General features: G+C 40.6%; 1 protein-coding gene across 5 annotated transcripts in view; it reads right to left on the reverse strand.

The window, feature by feature from the left end:
• RAPGEF2 (Rap guanine nucleotide exchange factor 2) overlaps window positions 1-15,418 on the reverse strand; it is a 185,509-nt gene extending 170,091 nt beyond the window's left edge. For 4 of the 5 annotated variants that reach the window (XM_064710756.1, XM_064710757.1, XM_064710758.1 and 1 more), the window contains exon 1: window positions 15,237-15,417. In XM_064710756.1, the coding sequence (XP_064566826.1) occupies window positions 15,237-15,305 (69 nt within the window). In that variant the 5' untranslated portion in view covers window positions 15,306-15,417. Of the gene's footprint in view, window positions 1-15,236 lie in introns of all 5 variants that reach the window. The other variant, XM_064710761.1, reaches the window with a different exon arrangement.
• Window positions 15,419-24,206: the final 8,788 nt, after the last annotated feature.

Here is a 24,206-nt window from a genome sequence, read left to right on the forward strand (position 1 = left end):
ATCAGAAATAAGAATTACACACACAGAAACCCTGCAACTATGAAGAGAATAAGAAGAGCAGAGAGAGAATAAAACAGTAGAATGAGAAGAATAAATGAGGGGGAAAAAAGATTTAAAGTTGTAGTTGATAATAGCTGGGAGATTCTCAGCTGGAGAAAGGAAAAAAGCCTTCTATTCATCAAAGAAAAAGAATTGGGTGATGGTGGTATAATATGCAAGCTGAAACACACAAAAGCTGACCCGCTGTGAGAGGGATGCTGTATTTAACTAGTCAAACATTTTTACTATATCTGGCTTCTTATCAGGTCACTATCTCACACCTACCTGGAAGATTCTCACTATTTCCTTTATCTGTCTCAGATCAAAAGACAATTTTCTGGTTAGTAGGTGGTCTCACACATCATGTATTTACAGACAGAGATCCCTTTTGTGGTTTTTCTTCTCTTTTTTGTTTGTTTGTGGTTGGTTAGTTTCAAGCTTTTTAATTACAGGAAAAACGTTTAGCAAGATATTCACAGAAGATCATCTTCTCCTGAGAAGATTAATTAAAATGGTAAATTAATCCCCCAGGAATAATTTCCTTTTAATATTGTCAAAGTAAAGAATTTATAAATTAATTAAGTTGGAATGTATTCGAAAAGCTACTGCATGTGAGTGTTTGTCCCTGAACAGCAGGCTCCTAACTAAAATTTTCTAAATGACTCATGATTGCAGCATCTCCAAGTTCTGTAAGTGCACTCTGAGCAGGTTATCCTTGCAGAGAAGCTGCAATGCAGGCATTGCAGGGCCATGCTGTCCTTAGAGCTGGAATTTGCTGAAATGACTCAAAGCCAAGGAGCTGCTCCTGAACACCCTGGTGCTGCCTGCAGACCACCACACCTGATGTCTGTCACTGCAGGCAGTCATAGATCATCTGCAGACACTACTTTGTCATTTTTCACGCCTTACAGACACTATTTTGTCTTTTTCTTCTGGGGGAAAACAAAATACAAACCCACACATCCATCACAAAAGACAAATGTTCATTCTGATGTTTTAGACAGCAGATACTAAACTAAGACACCAAGCAGCAGATGAAAAAAGGACCATCTTCTGCACACAACATGTAGCCTCTTGTCTTACTTTAAAGCTGCAAAATCCACTCATTAAATGGAATACAAAATCACACATTTTAACATGCAACTAAGTTCCAGTGGTTTCAAGGCCAACTTTAAACACACAGCAAAACACGTGAAAAGATGCCTGCCATCCCTCAACAATTTACAGCTGCAAGACAAGACAGAATTTAGGCAGATGTAAAATGGTTTTTTTGTCATAACTGTAGGTCCCTGTTATTTTAAACAGTTAGCATTAGGAATACAAGAAAACCATGAAAGCAGCCTAATTATTATGGTGACTACCTGAAACCAAATAAAAGCTGTAAAAACAAAAAGTTACTCTCTGTTTGCAAAGTCTATAGAATATTTTGGACCAAAAAAAAGGAACAGGTCCACTAGTTCACAAAACCTCTGATTACTGGAACTCATATGACACTTGGGGTTTTATCTCTTCTGTTAGTTAAATACAGAATTAAAAACTTATATGCCAGTTATCAGGGCACCAGAAAGGTCAAAACAGTATCAAAACAGAAAAATATTTTCTTTGTGATTGTTTCCTAAGAAATGCCACACTACTTTTGCAAATAAATTTAGAACATTCTGTTCAGTACTTTGAATTTCAACACCTACGAAAACTTTCAGACATACAGAGCTGGCTTCAGAAACCTCTTTCAAGTGGCACTGCACACTGGGGATGAGACAGTTTAACAGTGGCAATTAAACTCGCTGCTGGTTTTCCTGAAACCTGCTCACCACAACGCATTGCAAAGGCTCCTGAAGCAAATGCAAAGTACTAAACACTCAACAGGCCCATTATGAAAAGTTACAAAAAAGCCAGATACACAAATATGAAGTTAAACAAAATGTTCAACTACTGTTGATGGGCCTAATTCTAAATCTAGTTTACTGCACATGGAAATACAAAACAATACAAAAATAAAATGAGATGACAAAATAGTCATTATAGACTATATAACATACTGTCAAACCCATATTCCAAAAAGGAGTTACTTGCCATCAGAGGTTTCAATAAGTAACATAGGTTTAAATAAATTTTACAAGGGAACATCACAAGAAGACTCGGGTGCATGACACTTGTTTAGTTCAAGACTTTAACCAAGTCTTCAAATATAACTTAATTTTAAATTCTTTATTTATTCCTCAGATGTACTTTACACTGCATGCTTGCTAAGCAGTCATACCACAAGCATACAAGTTCAGTTGTACTGCTTCATAAACAATAGTGCAAACCTGAATGACTAAATAAAGCTGTTTGTAAGAAATCAATCCTGAATTTAAGACCTTGCACTGGACCCTTACTATGAAAAAGACAGTTTAGTCAAAATCTTTCATTGACCTCCCACATCTTTGCTGCCCTCAGGATTGCTGTACTCTCTCAGAGGACTAGTTTAAGTGGCTAAGCCTTTTGTTAGTAAACTGGGGAGAACCTCTTTCATACACCAGAACTCACCAAAAAGTACATGTTTAATGATCATTCGCTTGTTATTTTCATGACCTCCAAGGTGGGAGAAACTTTCTAATTTAGGTCCTCCAAGACCTTCCATACTTGGTAGAAGCATGAAGTGGGTAAGCATCTCCTCTAAATGTACCCCTATGTAAACAAAGTCATTAAGGCCATCTGAAAATCTAAATGGGAAATGAGTCCTACCAAATAGGATACAGCCTATGTTCCTCTGCCTCCACATAGGAGGCTCTATTAAAATGAGAAATAATTGAAACTGAAGTGGTTACTGTATTCTGTGTTTTAATCAGTCGTGTAAGTCTTGTGGACACCAAGAGATGATTTTTTAAAGTTTCGGTTTTGGAGGTGAACCAGTATATGCCAGAGTCACAGCATGATACTGCAGAGCTGAAGATCTGTGTTTCATTGTGGAAAAATACTTTCTGTACAGTTCCTTTTGGGAAGGAGAGGGGACAGGACATTCCAGAAAACCACAACAAGTAGCATTTTTGGAGGAAGGCGCTTCCTGACCTTAGCTTTCAGATAAATCCCAAACTGAAGACATCTATAAATAGAAGAAACAGGAAAAGAAATCAAGGAAGATATCAAATGTCATTTGTTTAAAGCAGAACTTTCCTTTCTCCTTAAAAGAAGCTGTGACACAGTTTTCCTAAAGCAATGCACAGCGTGCAAGTAGCCATGTCTTACCAGCCTGGAGACTGGCCCAGCTATTTCTTCATTATCTCCTGGCTCATTTTACAACCAATTTAGAAATATTTTTCACTAGTGTTCATAAGTAACATTCAGACTTTTCAACACACTCAGGCAACTTACCACAGAACTCTCAAAACCATTTTGTCACATTAAATTTAACACATTATGATATGGTTGCAAAACTTAATAAGCCCGTCTTCTACTATTTTATGTGTTCTGCAGAGTTGGCAAGTTTTAGATTATTTCTTTTAGAAACTAAGATTACCCTGGAACAACCAGGGTAGGTAAAATTATCTTGAGAATGGCATTTCAGCAGCTATCTAATAGCAGAGGGGACAGGCCAATATTTGGCTGACAAATTGCGATAAGCATGCTCTAAAAATAAACAGCGCCTTATGAGGCACCAAACACCACGGAGCTGTGGCTGTGAGGTTTTTTTTTAATATAAAATGGAAACCTCATGCAGTAAACCAAGGTGCCTTGTGAAGTTACTCATGGTTAACAGAAGCAATACTTCACCTAGAAGCTATTTATGAAGGCCAGGGTAACCATTAGAGCACCTGTTTCAGACAGACCTCCTTTGTTCAAAAGAAATGTAAGGCAACTCGCCTGCTGGAACGTGGGCCAATGTCAACAGCAAATCCAACTGGATTTATGCAGGTTGTGTCACCATAAACCACGTTACTTTCGTCATGGCTAAATGTTCGTTCACTATCAAAGCCAAGATGGATTGTAAGAAAGTGCCATTATTTTCTCTTCACTTTTAAATTCACATAAAATATTCATTCACATAAGAACATTAGACGTCAAACAGCAATGTTTGCTTATCAAACCTGGTAGAAATCTGACATATGACAATTCCAATGATGACAAACTCAAAGTTTTTTTATCTTTTGTTTCAGAAATGAAAAATAACCTTTATAAGGTACACTGTATTGCAATTTATAAATAAAGGAGAGTTTCTTTCTCACTCAGAAATAAATAAATGTGAAATAAATTATTAGCCTAATCACCTTGTTCTAAGTGCTCACCAAGTAAGAAAAATACCTGAAGTAACGACTAAGGCACAAAATTCAAAAATAACAATAGGGGTTTAGAACGGAAGAAACTACAGGACATCAAATCAATAAGACAGAGGTTAAATCATAGCACAAGGCTAGGTACAAAGAATGACTACAAGAAGGGAGAAGGACTCATACTTTGCCTGGGCATTCAGAAACCTACTTCAAAATGAAGTATCCTATCCCAAAATTCAATTTTCTTTATTTTAGGTTCTTAGAACTGTTTTTCAAAGCTAACAGAGCATTTCTACCCCTTTGTGCCATGCACTGCATCGATCACGTTTTCCAGCAATATCCTATAGTCTAGAAGTTTCTCAACTATGAAAGTGATATTCCCCTAAAAGTCATCTTAAATTAAAGAGTTGAACAAGACTCTTAAAGAGGATGTAGGACAAGTAGAGACCAGCTATCTATCAATAATCAGCCTGATAAAATACAATCTAATAGCACCAAAATAAATGGCTGTCTAAAATACGGCAGATACGGAATATCCTCCTCTCTTCCACCTTGGCAAACACCTACAACAGAGCTAAAAAACTCTCACCCTTCCCTTGGCACTGTTACCTCAAGCCATTTTTAACAGCTGAGCTGGAATTGTGCTGCCATCTGATAGTTGTTCAGTGGCCTACGACCAAGGAGCTGGCATCTTCCAACGAAGTCATCTTGAATTAAAACAAGGCATTGGTGCTAATTAGCAGCTTTCAGCACTAAGGGAGAAGCCATGGCAAGGACAGAAACTCAATTACCCTCGTTCCAGCAAGCGCCAGCTCCTGGTCAGCATGTAGCTGGCGGAGCCCCTCGTGTTTCCATATCCATGGCACACATGAAATGCTTCAGTCTCCAGCTCAGACCACTGCGGGCCATTCACACAGAGATCTGACCTTTTCTGCTTTGTACAAATTTGTAACAAATCCACTGAAGACCCCCAACAAATGTGGTGCACTATGCAGCCATGTGTACCACAGGATCAACGGAGAACACAAAATGCAGCTCAGACTGAGACCCTCACAACTACTTTCCTGTAACTCAGAGAGAAATCTTTCTCACTGGGAGCGTTTACCATCTGCTCACCAGCTCCTCAGCACCGAATACATGCAAGCCACTTAGTAACTGCACTAATCAAATCTATAGAGAGATTCCGTGTGAACATCATGAACCAGTGCAAAATCTTATTTTCTTGTTTCATACTCAGATAGAGTATCATCTATGAACTACACCCCCATTTATTGTTTTTCTTAAGTAATATAATTTCAATTGATGGGTCGCTTACTGCCTTCATTGGTGAAACTGCTGGTTATTAGCCACCCTCAACAGGAAATCAACAAATGTGTTGTGATCAACTACAGCACTTCAGCTTTCGGCATCTTGTTATGAATTTAGCAACTGGGATAAGAGCCCAACCATGTTACACACCTTTGCACATATTCTGCTTCAGCAGCATCCAGAACTTGCTTTTTATTTCCAGTTTTTGACACTTTTTGGAGACTGCGGTTCCTCCAGAGGTGAAGAAGAATTCCACAGGGAGAGCTCCCGCTGTGGTTTAGGAACAGTATTCCCCAATTTAGTGCTCTTACAGAAACATTCCAAACCACATGGTGCTTACTCACTGTCCCCTTCCCTTCTCTGCAGCAGGATGGAAAGGGGAATTGGAGGCACAAAAGGTAAAGACCACAGGTTGAGATCCAGGTATAAAAACAACTACAACAGCATAAGAACAGATACAAGAACAAATACATTTTAATTTCGCAGTTAATAGATAAAGTTCAAAGCTATTTCAGCACAAAGCACCATCACACATGAACACAATAAAATGCCAGAACTTTGAAATATTGATGTAACTATTTAAACCAAAGTCCGTCTTTTTTTGTTACTATAGCTATGGCACTTTCAAAAACTGCCTGAGCTACTGCACAAATAGAAGTCAGCAATGGGATGCTGTGTTCTGGCAGCGCCTGCCTGTCCTACAGCACTGGTGAGAGAATTCACTTTGAACACCCACAGCACCACCGGCAAGGGACAAAAGAAGTCTGTAATACTGCACAGACAAGCCTCTCTCTCTCAGTTCAAAATGCATCTAAATATTTACTACCATGGATGCTGTGTATTCAGACACATCTTTTGACAAACAGCAAAACTCTGCAGAACCATTCAAACGAGTGCTGGCTACTCACATAATGCAATGTGTGACTGATTTCTGCAAGGTCATGTATTTTGAGGAAACGTTCTGGGCGGGCAAGGGAATGGTTTCCTGACAAGATGAAGCACTTACCTCAAAGTCAAAACAAAAACAATGGAGGGTACATATTTTAGGTACGTCCCAATAGATTTCACACACCAAATGGAAAAATGTGTACGCCTTTTAACTTGCATGCCAACAAAATTAAGCATCATTGCTTTGTTTTGCCCCCAGGAAGAGAGCCCAGGAGCACCCAATTTTCAAATACTATACAACAAACCAATACAGATAAGATTCAGTATATACACTTTACTGTATATATATTCTGTAAATACAGACAAGATTCAGTATAACAATATATCACAAAAACCCAAGCCCCGAGCCTTAGCATCTCCCTCACCCAATTCAGTGAATGCAAAGGTGCCCCTTAAGTTTTAAAAAAAAATCTCATCAAGAGAAAATACATCAAGAATAAATAATGTCATAGCATTACATCCAGTTGACTTTTTTTTATACTTATAAACAGTGTTTGAAAATGGAGCACCATATACTCTCTGGGAGAGGTTAAGGTATTTCAGAGGTTCCTACACACAACCATAAGCATTTCTTTTCAATCTCTTGTATCATAGGTCTTCACACCTTCAGCTGCACCGACACAAACATTTGAAGCCACAATCTAAACCAGACTGAGTCACTTAAATTTTAGAAAATAAAAACCCTACTACACAATTTCTCAAAAGTAAGGTCCTTTTCTTCTGTTCAGCTAACAAGACTGTATCACTTATCCTGTTATTTTTGCAGCCTCACAAACAGCTGGACGGGCAGGAATGAGGCAGGAGAGGACATCAGCACGGAAAACACAGTGAGTGAGCAGCTTCGGTGGGTGCCTGGCATCCTGCCAGCACCAGCCTACTGCAACTACCTCTGCTGCTAAAGAAATACAATGAACCACAAGAGAGTCAGCCTTTGGTTTCAGCAAGTCAAACCTCAAGCAGATATTGGTGGTACAGCCTTGTTTTCCCATCGACTGCTTACAAACCACATTTGTGTAACACTCTTTCTCACTTCTCTAAGTTTTGAGTTATTTTTTGTGTAACAGGGCAAAAAGTGTGAATGACTAATTTCAGATAGAAAAGGCTATACCAATATTTTTTCCCAACTACAGTAAAAGCAAAATAAAGATGGGAGACCAGTATTCCTAACAATAAAGAACTGCAAATATAAACTAAAAAACAAAACAACAAACTACTAAGCAAACAATTCACAGGTAACAGGAAATACCCTCCCATTTAGAAACCCAAAACTACTACATAATAAATATTTTTATTAAGCAAAGTTTATTTTAAATTTAAGACATACAAAAAAGCAAGCAAACAGAAACAAACAGCCCGGTAAAGACAGTCAACAACAGACATGCTCCACAAATGTGTCTTCCATGAAACTTAATACACATTCCCAGGTAATTTACACTGAAACCAGATGCTGTTTCATTGTGTTGTTCATGTTTATCAGAATACACACAAATAAGAGAAAAATTGGAAAATCATGCTGTCCACAGAAATATTAATATCAGAATATTCCTTTAATTTTTATCAGAGCTGAAAAGCCTACTGATGCCTTTTTTCCCCCCCGCTAAAAGCATTTAAATATTTTAATTTTTTTTATTCCTTTAGTGTTTTGCTCAGGTAATGATATACATGCTGACCTTTACTGTTGACTAGAATTCCTTAGAACTGCTCTAAATCAAATATTTAATCACTCTTACTCAGGTCAGACAAGACAGACACACACAAAGAAACACATCTACAGCTCTATGGGCGTAACAGAGATACCCAGAGAGAACAAATAGCTAATTTTAACTGCAAACAAAGCTGTAAGAAAAGCACTGCAGTAGGGCTCCTCTCTCTCCCTTTTCAAGAAAAGTGGTCAACTTCACCAACTTCAGAAAAAGGGAAGCAGAGCACCACTTCCATTTTGAGACTAATTCAAATACACCCCTTCATGCAAAATATACCCAGCAAATTAAATCTCCACACTGGCTGCAGCAAACAAGGCGCGCAAGCTCAGCTGCCCCTCACAAAGCATCTTTGTAGAGCTATCTTTCTGCCAGTGCTCCTTTTGAATTCCCAAACAATACCTCGCAAAAATTAGATCTCCTACTGTGGGAAAGTTCCCAAAACACAAGCCAAAATATATTTTCTCATGAGGATACAAAAAACCCTCAATGAGGAAGTCAAAGTTCTTACAATGACTGTTCAGTGTACATATACTCATTCTTGAAACATGCTAACAGATTAAGTAGCAACATTCTGATTTAGAGAAAAAAAAATTAAAATCAGATCAGTAGTTCAACAGAATGAATAGCTACTGCTAGTAGTTACTACTCAGTAATTTGCATAAGCATAGACTTTTAAAAACTTTTGCACATACAGGCTTTTTAAAACAATGGATGTCAAGAAACAATTATTTATCAAAAAAACCTTAGCTAAGGGATATTGTAATAAGTGTAAAATAAATGAATCATCTTTAGAGGTTACACTTAAATCATCTTTTTTTTTTCCCCCCTCAGGTACCAAGGGTTCTCCATGAATAAACACAGATAATCCACAGGAGACTCCAACCTCCTACTAAAGAAAAAACATGATCTTGGGAAAATGCTTGTATGTCCTTTACTTTTGCTGACCTACACTTTTACACCCAAGACATGAAAGAGCTTTCAGTCCTTTTGGTCTCAGAAGCCCAGCAGACGATTTTGCTCATTACTAGTTCTGGCAGAAGAGCAAGCCAATCCACAGCAAGCAGTCTTGCTTCAGCATAATCCTCCTCCACCAAAGCTTTTCCTGCAGCACCACGGGCTACACCCCACACCAGCGGGGTGGGTGAGGATGGGTGGGAGCATCCTGGTCCTTTGGCATCACAGAGGCACAGACACGTGTTCTGATGTCTGAACAGCACCTCAGGAAGCAAGTGGACAAAACAAGCTTGGACTGAGTAGAAGATCCCTGGGCTTTTGGCCCAGCACCGCTCACTTCAGTACATTTCCTAGGCAAGAATGCCACAGAAAAGCTCCCAGTTTTTAAGTGCAGGAAAGAGACTGTGTCCACAAAGGCTGAGAAAAACATGGTCACAGGAAGATACTCAGCCCAAACCCAGGGCAAACACTTCTTCAGCCACTGCAGGGCAGAAATCAAAAGCAAACTCTACCAAACAGATAATTAATCAAGTAGGAAATTACACAGAGCTTATCGGCGCTGCAGTTAAACCCTCACTTTCCCAGTTTCAAACCGGCTCGGATACGGACAGCCAACCGAGCTGCAATCTCCTGATGCAATGAGAAAGCACACAAGTGGGTAGGATAAGGCTTCCACTCATATTTCTGTGCTATAGCTGAAGGCTTCCTGATCATACCAAGCTCTTTGCAAGTGTTGGCAAAACTTGTATCATTAAAAGATACGGAAATCTATTCATGCACAAAGTACTAGCCCTGTGACAGGGCAGAACTACTGCAAAAGAAATTAAAAAGTCAATACTCTTGCCATTCTCAAAGCTTTTGGCCATGAAGATATGAATGGCTATGGGAAAATACACACACACCCCATTAGAAAGACTGGGAAATGAGCATTCAAAACAAACAGGATACTAAGCAGTCCATTGCAGTACATACCCTTAGTTTTGAAAATTACATGAAAATTGACACTGCAAGTTCAGAATCAAACAAACATTCCAGGGCTGTTTCACCAGACTGAGATTAAAGAGTTCACAAGAAAATCTGAGCTATGCAAGGATTTTCAGCTTTACTTATCAGCCATAAAAAGATATATTCATACAAGTAAGTTTGTTGGGCATGAAATAATGCTGTATAGTAATACTAGCTTGAGAAAAACATTAAAAGGAAAAAAAAAGTACACTTACTTCCAAAATACATTATTTCTGTACTAAACAAATACATTGTTTGCCTTGTCAGGTAAAGGTCTCACTTTTTCCCAATAGCAGTTTTGGTTTTTATGCTGCCAGTTTAGTGCTGAAACACAGCAGGAAAAATCCCCATGGTTAAAGGTCTCTACATACATGAGCCTATAGTAACTTGTTTCATCTGTATTCACCTCCCCTACCTACAGCCCAAGAGCCACCACAATATATCACCTAACCTGCAGTTTTTCAGACAAATTCAGGGTATGTTAACTATTTTGAACAAGTTTCCAAAACCCTACAGCATCTAGAGGTTTGTTGGGTTTTTTTTTTTTAGTTCAGACCAGCTACCCTTACAGCTGACTTTATGATGGCAATTCTACTTGAAGCCCACTGCTGAGCAAGAAAGGAGCCCAGAGCAGGAACCAGCAACAACCTTTCTTCATTAAGCTGCATTACTAACAATGGTCCAATGCTAACACAAAACATAACAGGCTCATGACCCCACTTCAGAATTAGTCACTGCAGCCAGCAGAAAGCCTGGCCACCACCATGGGAAAGCAGTTAGGAATCTAATTTTGTTGGCCAAATGTGCTCTCCAGAAAGAAACAGAATGTCCAACCTTGCAAAGTAAGGCTGCTCCTGAATAACCACATAACAAAGCCCTGAGATGCATTATGGAAAGGCCACCATATCGATGCAATACATCCAAACACCAGGCATCAGCTGCCACAGCCCTTCACTTCTCTGGGCTACCAAGAGCCAGCAGGGGAGTTTAGCAACAGAATCAGTTCCCAGCATTGTACTGCTGTTAGCAGCCTGATAACAGGGGTTACCCTCCTCTGTAAATGCTCACCTCAAAAATACGGCAACACAGTAGCATGCAGACAGTGAAGAAAATCTGAAAGCACAACTCAAGCTCCAAAACATTTTTGTTTTTCAAAGGTAAGAAATCCCAAATAAGCTCTTTTGGAAAAGATCATTTTAGTCTTCTAGTGTATTTGATATACAGACACATAATCAGCCTGAATTTAAAGACTAAATATTCTTTTGCTAGACTCACATATAAAACGCTTAGTTCCTCTGATCCCATTAAAATACACAGCCTTGTATTTTTTTTAAGAGATCACTGTAGCAAGAAGGAAATGTTCATTTCTGGCTTATCTGAAGATTGCACACAATCATGCTATCACTGGTTACAAATATAAAAATAACACAATTGGGGAACAAGCTGAAAGTTTATTTGGAAAAAGCATAGGTACATCCTATAATTAAACCATTTTTTCCTCTCAAGTGTTCAAGAAGGGAGTATCTGCTCTACAAGAGCATCCTGTTTAGATGTCTTCTGACATTAAATGACTCATTAGTATCAAACTGAGGGCCACTGTCCAGTTCTCCCCTCCGCCCTGAAGAGCTGGTGCGATGCTGTCACATCTCTGCTCCTCGTCACTGCTGTGCTGAACTGCCTTCATGTACCACACCAGCAGCTTCCAGAAGCAAACCTTAGGCATCTAACATATATAAGGCACGCATTCAAAAAATTTCTTTCTGCAGACGTCACCTACATGGCATGAAAACAGTGAACAGTATGCAGAGTTTCTGAAGCAACCAGCTATTCACATACCATGCCACGCAAATGAGTTGTCAGGATAAAGAAAGATTAGGGTTCAGCTTCTCTTGTTTGAAAACAAAAGCAGCCCTATTTTTTCAAGCAAGCTACACCAGTGTAAAACTGCATGCTTTCTGAAATGGCCTATGAAGCCACAAAGAATTTGTTTTGTAAAGACTTAAAGCTATAACAGTCCATGCAAGAGTACATTAGGAGAGAAAAAAAAACAGATCTCGATTACTCACAGCTCAAGGGCATAAAACCATTTGTAATTTATGAACATTTAAAAGTTAGATTCCCCAAAGTAGTTAAATTAACTTCCTAGTTCACGTCTTCAAAGAGAAAATGAATAGTTTAATACATCAATTAAAGAGAAGAGTTACAGAACAGGCATGCTAAAGTACAGGCCACATATATATCTCCTTTTCTTTTATTTTTCACTTTCTTTAGCCAACACAATATTGAGTTGTGATTCAGAAACATTGTGTAAAGGAGGATATACCAAAGAGATATAAAGTTATAAATTTACAAAAGCAATTGCAGAATATATTGTTTACCTCAAAGAAAAAAAAAAAATCAGTTCAATCCAAAATTACCAAGATATTTCTGCACTACAAAAGTTCAAGCCAAGTCAAGTTTGCCTTTCCCAACAATGTTTATCAGACCTACTTCTGCAAGTTGTACATACTGGCTATCATTCTGTCACTCCTGTCCTCTGAGCCTGCAGTGAAGGCATGGTGCCAAATTTGCACCCTGACAGTCCAGGGTGAATAGTAATGTCAAACAGATATTTACCTCATCATGGTTTGGGAGAAGCTGAGCCCCAAAGAATTTGTTAACATAAGTAAGAAGCAAATATGCTACTAACATACTTCTCTTGCTATTTCCTGCACTGATACAAATATGATAAATATATTTTCTCTTTTCAACCCTCCCTTGACTTTAAAAAAGCCTCATGACTTCCCAAAAGTCAAAATTAAGTAGCTATCTTTTAGAGATAGCATAGCAAGGACAGGAAAATACAAGTAAAGAAACAATAAGTTACTTTAAGGGAAGAAGGAAAAACAAGGTCTTTGTACCTCTCTATGTATTTTTTTTCCTTTTTACGTAATGATGAAAGATGATGTGCATAAGCACATTTCTTTCAAATTCCAATACTGTTGTAAAATAAAATCAAACAGAGAACCAACAGCAGAAAACTAACACACATGATTCAACATGGACCACTTGCAAAAACACCAACCAAGTTTTCTGCTGCAAGCCCAGTCTCCCCAGCAGCAACAGGAGAGCACCACCAGTTTCAAGTATTTCCAGTGCTAAGAACACATTAGATTTCCCACATACTTGGTCTTGTTTGTGGGTTATTTTGGGCCAGTGTCAATTTCATAGATTTAAGGGTGGGTTTCTTTTCCTGTGGTGATTGCCACAGCAGGCTGCCAGCGTGCTGATTCGGGAAGTTTCACAGCACTAATGCAGCCCTGGTGTTCCCAATTTAGCTCTCTGCTCCGTGCCCTTCACTGGGCTTTATCCCTGCACTCAGGCTGGATTCTTCACTGCGTCATTTCTTACTTTCTGCCTTTCTGTGCTTCCCTATTATCCCTTCTAGACAGCAAGGCCAACTGGCAAGGACAGGGGAAAGTTTAGCAGTTCACATGGCACAGCCCATACCACAGGGAAAGCATCGTGCCCCAAGCCCAGCCTGGTGGCCCCACAGCCTGACCGAGTGCTTCCTGAGCATCTGCCTGCATCTCTCCTGCTGAGCACCCCACCAGGCTTCCATAACCAGGTCCCAAGGCTGGACACGGCTGGCAGGCACCCCCCAGCTGGAATCTGTGCCTCTGCCAATCCAAGTGACCTCGCTGCAAGTTTGCAGAGAGTGTCTTCTCCAGGACAGAGCACTCAGCCTCCTTCAGCTTTCACAACACACTGAAGGGCTGGGTCCAGCACTGAAGGCAAACAGACATTTGGAAAAGGTCAAACAAGGACAGAGAAACAAGTTTAGCACCACAAAAATATGTTCCAGAAGCAGCTTCCTTTTTTATATAAAAGAAAAAAAAATACAGTTGCCAAAAAAGCATGCCACATACGATGCCTATGCAGCCAGTATGTTTTTCCATGAGAAGTTTTATTTTCTGACACATATTCCATGAACATGGGGATAAAAATAACATTACCACAATGACGTATCTATAGTAGGAGGAATGACTTATGGGTGCTGAGCAAAAGTCAAGGTTTCCTCTTTGCCCCAATTTAAAATCATCACCAGCCAGTCAGACGCCTGCCAAAACAATCAGTAACAGCATCTCTTCCCCAAAACCCGAATACAGGGACTGCTCAGAGAGCAGGACAAGCCTTTAGAAAATAGGACAGATGGCATTACAACTCCAAGCAAAGTAACTCCTTGTATCATTAGCTATTGAACCGCGGCTTGATGTGGGGATCAGTGTAAAGCTTATTAGTCTTTAGACAGTTGGCAGCAACAGCCACTGCAGCAACCGCTCGGGAGCAGAAGGAACTCATTCAGTTTGGTTGTTTTTCAGGTCATGTTAAGTCAAAATGTTTCTGTACGCACTCCAGTCCCCAGCTTAACCTTTCTCAGCCTCTCTGAGCGCAACTGCGCTTACCAACGGCTTCGACTCACACACTCCTCTGATAAAGAGGGCTCCAGGAGCACGGCGCAGGTATCTAAAAAATTCCTGCCTGGTGCCATTGTGTAAGGATTTCACCCTACTTTGGAGAGCAAGGACTTGCCAAGAATACCACTGACCTCAGCCCCTACATTATGAAACAGCGCTGCCAGCTCCAGCCAGCTATGTAAAAGTACGGATTGAATTCAAATCCTGAGCCACCCGTATTCCGGGGCAATAACAAAACACACTCGCACACAGAGGGAGAAAAAAAAAAAAAAAAAGAAAGAAAGAGAAAAAAAGAAAAAACACACCACCAAAAAAATTATACTCTAAGTTCATTTTCTTTTTACCGGAAGCAACCTCCAAAACAAACCCAGCTGGCGTTTCTCCCTCTCCTTCCCCCAAAATCAGGGAGCGGGAGGAAAGTTGTCGCGTTAATGCGCGCCCTCCCTTCCCGGGAGCCGCCGGCCGGGCACTCAGCGCCGGGAGTTCGGCGGGGCTGGCGGGGCTCAGCGCTGCCCGCGGGGCTCGGGGCTGCCCGGCCGGGGGCAGCAGGGTCCGGGGCGAGGGGCGCTCACCTGGGGGCTCCGCTCCGCCGGGTTCTTCATCACCGCCTGACGGAAGCTGTTATCCACGTAGGACGCCATCGCTCCCGGCTGCCTCCCGCCGCCGCCCGGGAGGCGCAGGGGAGGGCGGCCGCGGCCTGGCGCTGCGCGGCCGGAGCGCGGGGCGAGCGGCGAGGCGGCGACGGCGCGGCAGCGCGGGCTCAGCAGCGCCGCCGCCCGGAGCGGCTGCAGGCGGCGGCCGAGCCCCGCCGGTGGCAGCGGCGGCGGCGACAAGGGCTCGGCGCTCCCTCTCGAGCCGGCTCTACGCCTCCCGCCGGCCCGCTCCGCCGCATCCCCTCGGGCAGCAGCGTCGGCGTCGCCTCCTCCCTCCTCTTCCTCCTCCTCCCATCCGGGCTGATGGGGGGCTCCGCGCCCGCCTCGGCGACGGGGAAGTTGCCGGCTCGGGGAGGCGGAGCGGCGGGGGGCGGGCCGAGGCGGGACGGAGGAGGGAGGGAAGGAAGGAGGGAGCGGGGCGGGTCGCCGGGGGTCGCGGCTGAGGGGTCCCCTCCGGCGGCGGTGCCCCAGCGTCCTCCCCCGGGAGCGCGGCCTTGCCCGGCTTAACCACCAAAAAGAAGTCCGAGCGGCCGCCGCCATGGTCCCGAGGGACGCGCATCATCGCAGCTCCCCCCTGGTCACCGATACCGCTGATGGGCAAGCTGGACGCCAAAAAAATAAATAAATAAAATAAAGACTTGATCTGCCCAGTCTAGTGAATTCGGGGAGGCCACCTGTTGTCACGCTTCTCCAAAGTAATCCGTATCAGCCGGCTGTCCCCTCTGTCATTGCTATGGGGTAAAAACGAGGAAGGGAGGGGTGTGAAATCGTTGATTTATCGCTGTTCTGGGGTTATCTAGTGGCGGGTGCTCCTCACGTGAACTTAAGTTTTTTAAGAATAAAGGGTCTCGCAACATGGCTGATTTTCTTTGTTTACCACGTACCGAGCACGTCTCAGCAGCAGCCTGACAAACGCGGAGCATGCGAGTATTATTAGCGTGCCATTAGCGGCAGGGTAATACTATTAATGTATTTGCTTTCACAAGTGATGTGTACCCTTCGCTGATACGGATCACGCAATGTAAATAATGTCAACACTAATAAATCTGTTTAATTCCCAGTCACTAGAAGTCACATTTCAATTCCAAGTAAGGTAGTGTCATCTTTATTTGATTTTTTCATTTGTGAAATTTCCCAGGGATAACCATCTTTTCCTTACAAAACGTACACTGCTAGTCCCAGGAGAAAATATGTTACACTTTTAGACATAAGTGGCTCTCAAAAATGCTGTGTCTTCAGACAGTAATCTACTAAACCTTCTCAATTTCTAGATATGGCTCATTAACAAGGATAGCTCTTTGGGCTAATCCCACTCAGATGTGTCAGCAAAATATTTTTGCAGTAATACCAGTTATTCTGGGCATATCATGGGAAAATACTAGGGAGTGCTCCACATTCTCTACATCTTGTTTATTGGTGCTTACTAGAAGTCCTTATGGGGGATTTTTAATTTTTTTCTTTTTTTTTTTTTTAGTAACATATTGGAAATGTCATGCCCTTTGCCCTAAAAAATAACAGTTTAAATATGCCTCGTGTTCATCATCCAGAGATGATAATAATTCCTTCAAATGAATCAAGCCTGCAGCTATAGAAAAGTGCCAGCTTTTCTGAAGCTCAGTTTACCAATTCAGAGTGCTGGAATTCCCTTTTTTGGGGGCATATGTATAGGAGGAGTGCCACAGGAATGTGAGGAATGCTCTCTTGGGCTTCACTCCTCAATCACTTCAGGGCACCCATTCCCTGCTGCTGCAGCCTAGCTTGCCTGACATCTTTATATCTCTACATCAAAACAGAGCTACCCACTCTATTTTAATATGCAATTATCTTTCATTTCAGACCTATTAGCTGTAACAGCACCAAGTCGAGTGTTTTGCTCTGGTTAATTTTTTGCTGTGCTGTCTGGTAGCACAATACCTGTGATTCATAGGGATGTTTCACGTCGGAGAATGGGATTTCAGGGCTCTCACTGTATTCTGATCAGTGTCACAAATCTCAATGATTATAGATCTGTGTCAAAGGCCTATCACACTCTACATGAAATGTTATAAATGGGAATGAATGAAGAGAATTGTACATACAGAACTATGTACAAATATACTCAACAATGTCTCGATAATATTTAAGGATGTGTTGTGTTAACACCTTTGTTTGTGTCTGTAAGCAACATATTTGTATAATGCAAATATTTCTGATTATTCATATCCTCCATGGCAGATACTAGCATGTCCTTTATGCTGGGCTTTTTCTCTTGCTGAAATCAGTCTAGTTATTTCTGAATAGAAAAAAAAAATCCCAACAATAAATCAGTAAATAATCATCAAGATTCAGAGTAAGGACAGTTATTACTTGAGAAAACATGCAATTATCTCCAGAAACCCCCATTTTTCACTACAAGTATTCAACAAACCATAATTTATGGTATCAAATGTTTTTGCAACTTACATTTTCTCTTACTCTCACTCTCTTCCTGTTTTCCAGCTTCAACAAAAAATCAGTATGATTTAAAATACACATGTATACCAGGACATGCCATTCATTTTGCTTATTGGTTACTCTTCAGGTTAGATAATACTCTTCAGGTGTCATCTAGTCTTACCCTAATTTACAATGGAGTGAGTTTTTTTGAGGGGGTGTTTTTCTGGTCATGTTAATACATTACACAGGTTTCCTACTCATCTTACACCAGGAGACCAAGAGTTAACTGTACACACACAGTACATATGATGTTGATATTTCAACAGTATGAAAAGCCTGCAACACAAAATATGACAGCTCGGCATAATATCTTTTTGGATAGCTATAAGTAATAGCTATGTTATTTTATAGAAGCATTTTGCATTAGAAATACAGGGTATCTCCCCTCCTGAATATGTCCATTTCTTTCAAGAGGTAATTTGAAATGGTCAGGTCAAACAGCTAAAATGCTAAGGAAACAAATTCAGCAGTTCTGGGAGCATTTTGTTCATTTGCTAAACATCATTTTTAAGAAGATACACTTCTAAAAGCTTGCACTTGGCTTAGCCACATGGATTTCAATTCATTACACCTGTAGTTAGTCACCCACAGTTAAATGCTTGGTTTGCTTGGGATGCAGCAGTCTGTCTTGGTAAAAAATAAAACATTGCCACTTTGAGGGAGTTGAGCAAGTTATGTACAGTCTATATGGTTATAAGCCCAGGGATGCTCCTTTCTCCCATTTTTTGGGTAGGTACTCGTTTCCATCTACCTCCTGGAGATGGCATGGCAGCTGCAGCAGATTCATGCAGTTAAACTCCAGCCCTCAGGATTGCCCCTCTCCTTCCCAGATCTCTCCTGGCATCTTCTTGGCAACCATAAAAAGATACTTCCATAACTATTCATGGAGGTAGAGAGTTATAGGGGAACAGAGGTATTGGCCTGGTGAAACCCTCCAGAGCTGCCCTTGACAACAGCAGCCATCCCCTCTGGACTGGGCAGAAGCCAATTTTGTTGGATTTTAAGTCAAAGATTAATTATTTTACATACAAGTAAGACCACTACCAAGGGGAGATGATCTTATCCTTCAAATAAGATTAGCCTCTATGCTCCCTCTTTAGGGTGGCACCATTTCCAAGAATGACTGTCACCTTTTGGGATTTATGCATGGCTGGGATTACTATCACTCGCAATTCCAGTTTTTAGTACCTTTTGCATTATGATGAAGGGCATGTGAGTTTGCTTGTTTGCATGTTTGTTTGTCTGTTTGTTTGGGTGGTTTTGTCTGTTAATTTTTTACATAACATCCTCTGTCATTGTGGATATTTGTCATACAGTAATCACTTATGTATGGGCATAATATGGAACAACCACTCTGCACCTCTGATAGACAGAAAGCTAACACAGACCATAGTAAAATAATCCTTGAATGTTTACTGCAGGTTTTATGATCCTTTACTCATATGAAATTCTGAAGGTTACAGAAGAGAACCTGGCCTGTACCATAAAGGAAAATCATTCTTTGTTTTTTTCTTGAAGGAAAAATTGAAGAATTTTTGACTACCATAATGCATTTCACATATTTATTCAGAATTTGTGACTATTTGCATAGCTACATTTGAGAATATTTATCATTAAACTTCTGCTGTAGCTGCAGATGTATGCAAACCAGCTTTAATTAGTTAGATTAATACCAGAGAAACAGCATGTACTGTCCAAGTATTTACATGATCTTGGAGAGGAATTCACAGTCCACACAGTGTTCCCTTTAGCTGTGCTGATAAAGGTGCCCAAACAAAAGGAAAGGTGGCTGTACTGCAGCAGCACCCAGGAGGCCTGTGCTGCGCACTGTGTGAGCACTGAACAAATCAGCAGCAACTCTCGAAGGTCAAGTGTGTGTTTCTGAAGCTCTGGAACATCTACACAAACCTCCTCTGTGCTTGTGACCACGGTACAGGTCTGCTCCTCATCCCTCAGAGCAAAAGTGGTGATGGGAGGTCTTCTGTCCTGGTACCCCTGCTGGGAAGGTGTGCTCCAGATCTCATGTCAATATCTGCCCCAGCTTCTCCTTCTGTGAAAAGAGACACAAAACTGGCAGCTAACCTTCTTAGGTGTTCTGAGATATAAAGAAGCACAGCAAAGTGCTGTTTCTAGTAACAGTAGCAGCAGCATTTCGAGTTGTTTATTTAAACAGAAAATGAAGCACAGAGAGAAGCAGTGAGATTGCATCTTTTGCACGTGAGGATGTGGGGTGGAAGAGGTCAGTTCTGTGGGACGGTGCAAAGCACACAGCAGTAAGCCAGTGCTTCAGTCCTGGTGTGCTCTGCGACAGGCTGCCAGCGTGGAGAGGTGCTCTGTGTGAGTCTCAAATTGCACCTGCTACACAGTGGCAAAAGTATCAGAGACTAAAGCCAGTGTTGTTTTAGATAGATGACACTTTCTGAATAATGTATAGGTTAAAAAATGCACTCTGTTCCTTTCCAAATTGTCATCCATCAACTAACATAGGCAGGATGTACATAGGAACCATTTCAGCTGCTGAATGTATATCATAACAGCTTCATGATCTATATATTTGGTGTCACATATATTTCAAATAATGTATTTCAGTAAACAACATCTCAAAAAAGGAAAAAATATTTCCTTCTTACTCATTGCCTTTGAAATTTAAATTACTGAACAAATTAAAACCCAAACTTACATTTCATTATTTTACACTAGGCCAATATATTTCCTAAGAGAAAGCACAAGCTTACTCTTTCTGAAATAACTATAATGGCATTATTTAAAATATTCTTTTGAAGTTTCTACAACCCAAATATTACATGATTGTGTGAAAGTATCAAAAATAGAAATTGTCTGAAAGTCAAATATAGATGGGATTACTATTTATTCAAAGCTGGTCAAGTCTTTAAAATAATTTCATTCATACATATTAACAATAGATAGCCAGATGATCATTATTACCCAGCAATACTGCTTTTCATAAAACACTCGATGATAAAGTTACCTAATAGATCATGCAGAATGATAAATAAAACATGTAAAGCTCTGCTAGGAAAATGAAAAACACAGGAACTTTATTCCTGAACCAGGGTATAAAATATTTATATGAGAAAAAAAATGTTGTTAACATTGTTATTAAGACCTTTTTCTCTCAGTGCTCTGTTTTCAGTACTAGGGTTCTATACTAATTGCCTAATTTTCACTGGCTGCCATCAGAAACCTTTTCATTTTTCTAAAGTCAGATATATTATATATTATATATCATATGTTATATGTTATATATTTTTGAAGCCTTTGTCTTCTGCTTGTACTAGCTGTTTAAAAAAATATGAATATATTTATAACTTATGGCATTACTGGAGGGCATTTTTCTACAAATTAATTTTACAGCTGGTAGCATTTTTCCATAATGAATTATTGATTAATTATTCCAGATATTGCCCATCTTCACTCCAGCACCAAGCACTTACTGCACTGCTAAGTCAGCCCATGCTAGAGCTGTTCCTTGGACCGAGTCCCCAAACGCCACATTCCTGTCAGTTTTCACCTCTTTACTCTTGTCACCATCTTCCACAGAAATCATCCACGCTCCTCCCTGCTTAACACACTGTGGTGAATCACAAACACGTTCCAACATAATATTGCCAGCACTTATTAGAAGGGCATTTGCATTTACATTGCTTCCTAACAACCTTTATGAATTATTGCTTTGCCTTGAAATTAATAGTCATTGTGGATAATGTTTATGTGGCTCAGCCTCCTTCATCCTTCAGTCACCATTTAGATCTGTTCAAAGCATATGGGGATGTGTGGGTGTGTACTTAAGTGAATGTTTCTCTGCTGTGCATACATATCCTGGCAAAGCATATTCACACCTATATCATACTGTGACAAGTACTAGGTACCAATTTAAATGGATAGAATCAGCTTTAAGTTCAGTGAGTTCTATAAAAGTTGGTATTTTTGTTACTTACAAATTAGCAATACCATACTCCATCGATTTGTGTTCCATCCATTCTTCCAGGAAGAAACCATCCAGTAACTGGAATAAAAGAGTTTTAAAATCCAGTTTTAGCCTGTCCAAAGAAAGCATGTTCCAGGTAATGGACACTGAGTTAAGCTACCAAGGTGATCTAAGCTTATCGTGAAATTGTTTTGATAATTCTGGACAGGTTAATGACAATTTGCTTGGCCTTGTGTGTGCAGAGCTTCTCACTGAACCTGTATTCAAAGAATATTCTTAATGGGCAGATCATAAAAAAATTACACACTTCAGGTTCAAAACACTATTATGTCCAAATGCGTTTCATACATTCTACAGTGTCTGTTAACGTCAGCAGTGAAAATTAAGACTTTCTATTCCTTTCCTTTTGTAATGAACTTAATACAAAGAGATCCCTATTTCCACTGTAACCTTCAGCTTCTGTACAAATGCATAATGATAAATTCAAGGATATAATTCAGCTGTCCTCCAGTAACACAAGAAATCCTCCAGTAACACAAAAACAGAGACGTGAAGGACCAGACAGAAACAAGCAGTACTGCACTCTTAAGCAGTCATTAGCTCTGAGGTAGAAGTTTACACAATGTATTCCTTGTGTTTCTTGGATCTAAGACAGACAGCAACAACTTATCACTTTCCCTCAGGGTTTTTATGTTAATTTTGTTATTTGTTTCATTTATGTAACAGATATAATACTCCTTAAACATTCAGCAGCTAGCTGTGATAAACACTATCTTCCTACTCCTGCAACAACTGATTTGTGCTGAGAACATGCACCATTGCCTTCTCGTGCAGAAGAACACGGGAACACACTGCCTGTTTCACTTTTCCTTTCTAGAGAAAAAATTAAAAGAAGAAGATAAAGCTTGTGTCTTTATTGCTGTGCTTTGCAGGGCAAGTAGCAGAGGGAAGTTGCAGATGAAGATCTGTAGCCAAGTATATCTTGTAAATAAGTTTTCTAGGTCAGGAAGAGAAACTGACATGTGGGAAGTAATTGGACAGAAAGAGGTAGTTGAGATTAACGCTTTGTGGCAAATAGATGACTTTCTGGAAGATGTAACTTTTGAAAAGTACAGGAACTCTCAAAGATTTTGTTGGAGGAAGCTATTTGCCAAGAATTTTCCTTTTCTTTTTTTTTTTTTTAATATTTTTAGTAGCCACTTACAAGACTACTGACATGTGCTGGCACCTGACTGGCATGACGAGAGCCCTGTGCACTGCCACTGTGGCCACACTCCTGCTATCCATATTTAAATTTTATCTCTCTTCCTTCAACCGAAGCTAGCTGGAATGGAGACAGTCCTGTGTATTTAGTCTTTGGGATAAGGAAGTCTTGAAATACTCTACAAGTACCCTCCTGCAAATAAACTGGAGGGTGGAGATTGGCATCCACATGCTCTAGCTTGTGCGTGAGCAGCATTCACATGAGGAAGCAGATTCTTGGGTGGGAGAAGAGCTGGGCTGGATCATTCTCCTGTTCAGTGTACCTTTGTTTTACAGCCCAGGTCCTCGTCTGATCAAAGCCCCTGTCTTCCAATGAGACCAACAAAATCCTGCTAGTTTAAAACAGCTCAGCACCTTCTCCACGTCTTTAATCCCTGCTGGGCTTTTAGGGAGTTCTCACAGTGCTGCAGCAGAGGATAATCTCCAGCTAAGAAAACCAATGCACTGCTTGGAGCCCCCAGAGAGAGCCACCTCTCCAAGGTGTGCTCAGCTGTGCCCTGGGAAGAGCTGCATGACAAACAACACAACAATCCTGCCCCTGTTTGCCCAGTGGCGACATCTGTGCCTCATTAGCGACGCACGAACTGCTCAAACAGCTCTTCTCTCAGGTGGAAGGGAGCTGTGCAACTTCATTCCGTTGATGTGAGTAGCTAACAATGTTGCCTGGAGCCTTTGCATTACTACTGCATTCAGGTATGAGCTTAGATTCCTCTTGCTAGGGAGCAGAGGAGTTGAAGCACAGGAGAAAATTTCAGCTTTAATTAATCTGTCTGGGTCCCTTGTGTTACAAAAATATTCTCAATGTTCCAGAAGTCAAGTATTTACCTGGATATCTTGTTTATTTTCAAAGAGAATTTCTGAGGTTTTATTTGAAGTACCTGTAATCCTTAACCCACACTCATCACTAACACACTCCCAGTGAGGGTCCCTCTCACCTTATATGTAAATCTCTGACCCTGATAGTGGGTTGTTACTGCTGGTAAATATAAATACAATTGATTAAAACCACATATAGCAGACCTTTAAAGTGCAAAGAGGAGCCTTTCAAGCAAAAATATAATTTTTTTTAAACCATCAATAATGCTACAGCTATTCAGTTCATTTGAATGTGGAGACCAATACTGAAGTTAGGGGAAGTATTTTCCTAGTGTGGTTAGATCTTAAAAGATTTGTGCATGCCAGAATCAAGTTGCACTTCACCT

Source organism: Zonotrichia leucophrys, chromosome 4 (genome assembly GCF_028769735.1).
Source record: "Zonotrichia leucophrys gambelii isolate GWCS_2022_RI chromosome 4, RI_Zleu_2.0, whole genome shotgun sequence".
NCBI lineage: Eukaryota > Metazoa > Chordata > Aves > Passeriformes > Passerellidae > Zonotrichia > Zonotrichia leucophrys.